The 3,287-nt window shown below is 42.7% G+C and overlaps 1 protein-coding gene across 1 annotated transcript; it reads left to right on the top strand.

Moving 5' to 3' along the window:
* Positions 1-1,630: 1,630 nt before the first annotated feature.
* On the top strand, positions 1,631-3,059 carry LOC115638126 (olfactory receptor 10C1-like). The gene is made up of 2 exons (XM_030539706.1): positions 1,631-1,697; positions 2,074-3,059. The coding sequence occupies exons 1-2, from the start codon at positions 1,631-1,633 to the stop codon at positions 3,057-3,059; spliced, it is 1,053 nt and encodes a 350-aa protein (XP_030395566.1).
* The last annotated feature ends 228 nt before the right edge of the window (positions 3,060-3,287 follow it).

Here is a 3,287-nt window from a genome sequence, read left to right as displayed (position 1 = left end):
TCTCTGGCTCTGGTTGCTACAGCTCTGCTCCCAGGGCAGGTCTGCTCTGCAGGCTGCTTCTGTGACTCTGCTCTCAGCTCTGACCTGCTCCCTGGGCTGCTTGTCTGGCCCCTCTGGCTGGTCCGGCTATGCTCCCCAGTTCAGCTTGGGCCCCTGCTCTCTCCTTCGCTCAGCCCCACTCTGTCTAACCCAGGCAATTCCAGCTCTCACGGAGGACGGGACGCCCTGGCCTCCTGACTCCCTGATTAGCCTACCGTCCCTGTATATCAGGCTGATCTGGAGCATGGGCTTCTCCCCATTGTTCCTGATGACTGTCAGTTTCAGCATCCTGATTTTCCATTCCACCCTTCCCCTTTTAGTGTTGGGAACTAGCAACCAAAACACCCTTACTGAGTGTTAGTAAGGGGGCAACAGTCCCCTTACATTTATACAGGTGCAACCAAAGGCAGTGGTTGAAGAGATCAGAAGGTACGATCATCGATAAATCAAGAAATGTGTAGGGGAAAAGCAAGGAAGAGATTTCAGACTTATTCGCTCTGATATCTTTGCTTTAACAGCAAGGATCTGCTACTTCTCTTTATACATACACCTCTACCCCGATATAACTGTCCTCGTGAGCCAAAATATCTTACCGCGTTATAGGTGAAACAGCATTATATCAAACTTGGTTTGATCCACTGGAGTGCTCAGCCCCAGCCCCCTGGAGCGCTGCTTTACTACGTTATATCTGAATTTGTGTTATATTGCAGTAGAAGTGTATCTATATTTTATTTCTGATAACTTTTGGAGAAATAAACAATCTCTCTCTCTTTCTCTCTCTCTCTGGGCTGGTCTACACTATGGGGGGAAATTGATCTTAGATACGCAACTTCAGCTACGTGCAGTGAGGACGGGTGAGTAATCGGATCTTAGATACTTCGATCCCCGAGCAATCAATTTTAACCAGCTGATACGGTGGGTAGTCTAGACGTAGCCTCTCTCTCACTCTCTCTGTATTTTAACTTATTCTGTCTATATATCTCTTTCTTTTTCTCCAGTTTTTCATTTTTCAACAAGCACATTCTCCCTTGTGGATAAAAATGACTCTCTTCTTTCTCTCTTCATGAGTTTTCATTTTTATTTCACTTACATTTCTTTATATGCAGATGGATTCCAATCTCACTTGCGCTTGTGTTAATCCACATGAAGCTGATGCAATTGAATCTGGTGTAATTGTGTACAGGAAACTCCCCATAGTGTGTGTTTAGCAGCAGTTGTGGTGTGGTTTTGTATGTTTGTGTCTGTTTCTCAGCCACATCTATAAATGGGGCAAATTTGTCTTTGAATCTGTCTGATAGAGGACAGCTGGTGGAAGACCATTGTGCAAACCTCAGCCTCTTTGCTGTTTCGGTTTGTGCCTTATGGGGTGTGTTTATACTGCAAGTGGCAAGTGTAATTCCCTGCTCCAGTAAACCTACACACTGTATCTTTGACTGAGCTACTGAGCTTTGTGCTAAAAATTGCCTCCACAGCAGAGACTAGCTGCCCAAGCCCAATCTCATCTGAGATCCTAGGTACATATACAGGTGGCCATATCAAAGGGCTGTGTGTGCTGCTGTGTTCTCACTGCTAATTTTATCCTACTAGCTTGATGACCAAAGCCAGTGTATGTACATCTATCCAAGCTCGGAATTACACCTCCCAGCTGCAGGGAACAGGTATCCATGGTTGAACTCTCAATATTTTTCATCTACAATCTATTGATTTTTTGTTATGTCTTCTAGATTTCTTGATATGACACCGATAAGATAAAGATATTTCAAAATCCCAACCTAAAAGTTTTTCTTTAAAGTTCAAGAGAGATTCAAGGAGGTAGAAGAGACATTTCTGCAATTCCATAGGCTCTTAGTTCACCTATACTGGAAGCTCAACCTCTTAATTATATGAGTCTTCCTCTGTTTAATGACAGCTTCACTTTTCCAGTAGAGAGATGCCATGGTACGAGGTTACTCGCTCTTGGTTTCACCTAGTGTAATCGACAGCACAACCTGACTGTGTGCACTCCATCAATACCTAATGACTTTCTTTTTCTAGATACATATTATGGGAAAGGAGAAGGAAGAAACCAAACACTCATCATGGAATTCATCCTCTTAGGGTTTGGGAATGTCTCTGAACTGCAGCCCCTTCTCTTCCTCGTGTTTCTAGTGATCTATGTTGTGACTGTGGCAGGGAACATCCTCATTGTTGCGCTACTTGTGACTGATCAGCACCTTCACTCCCCCATGTACTTCTTCCTGGGGAACTTGTCCTTCCTGGAGATCTGCTACAGCTCTACCCTCCTACCCAGGCTGCTGGCCAGTCTCCTGACTGGGGATAGAACCATTTCTATTAAGGGCTGCATTCTGCAAACATATTTCTTTGGTATCCTGACAGCTACAGAATCTCTGCTGCTCGCGGCAATGTCTTATGATAGGTATTTAGCGGTATGCAATCCACTCCGCTATGCTGCTCTGATGAATGGCAGGATTTGTTGCCAGCTAATGGCAGGGTCCTGGATAAGTAGCTTTCTAGGCTGCACCACAATAAATATTTTCTTGTTCAAATCAAAATTTTGTGATTCCAAAGAAATCAACCATTTCTTTTGTGATTTTTCACCAGTAATAAAGCTGTCCTGTGGTGACACCCAGATTGTGCAACTGCTGACATTTATTGTCTCTGCTCTAGGGACACTTGTGCCCTGTCTACTGGTCCTGACATCTTACATTCGTATCATCACCACCATCCTGAGAATCCCGACTACCACAGGGAGGCAAAAGACCTTTTCCACTTGCTCCTCTCACCTCATTGTGGTTATAGTTTACTATGGGACACTGATTACTGTCTATGTGGTTCCAACAGCCAAAAATCACAAGGTCCTACACAAACTATTCTCTGTCTTCTACACAGTCCTGACTCCCATGATCAACCCTGTAATCTACAGCCTGAGAAACAAGGAGGTCAATGAGGCCTTGAGGAAAACTGTTTTTAAACTAGTTGCTTTTAGAAACAGGCATGGAAGCTTAAAGGACAAATTTTAGCATACAGTAACTCCTTGCTTAATGTTGTAGTTATGTTCCTAAAAAATGCGACTTTAAGTGAAACAATATTAAGCATATCCAATTTCCTCATAGGAATTAATGTAAATGGGGGGCTTAGGTTCCAGGGAATTTTTTATTATGTTATATATATTATATAAATGTATATTATATTCTCTGTATGTGTATATATATGTATATATGTATTATATATATGTTTTAAATAAACAA

This window comes from Gopherus evgoodei, chromosome 21 (genome assembly GCF_007399415.2).
Source record: "Gopherus evgoodei ecotype Sinaloan lineage chromosome 21, rGopEvg1_v1.p, whole genome shotgun sequence".
NCBI classification, from domain to species: Eukaryota; Metazoa; Chordata; order Testudines; family Testudinidae; genus Gopherus; species Gopherus evgoodei.
This window is presented reverse-complemented; position numbering and strand designations above follow the sequence as displayed.

Coding starts and splice junctions, on each gene's coding strand:
- LOC115638126 (XM_030539706.1), top strand. CDS start 1,631: ATGACCAAAGCCAGTGTATGTACATCTATCCAAGCTCGGAATTACACC. Junction 1,698..2,073: donor CTCCCAGCTGCAGGGAACAG/GTATCCATGGTT, acceptor TTCTTTTTCTAG/ATACATATTATGGGAAAGGA.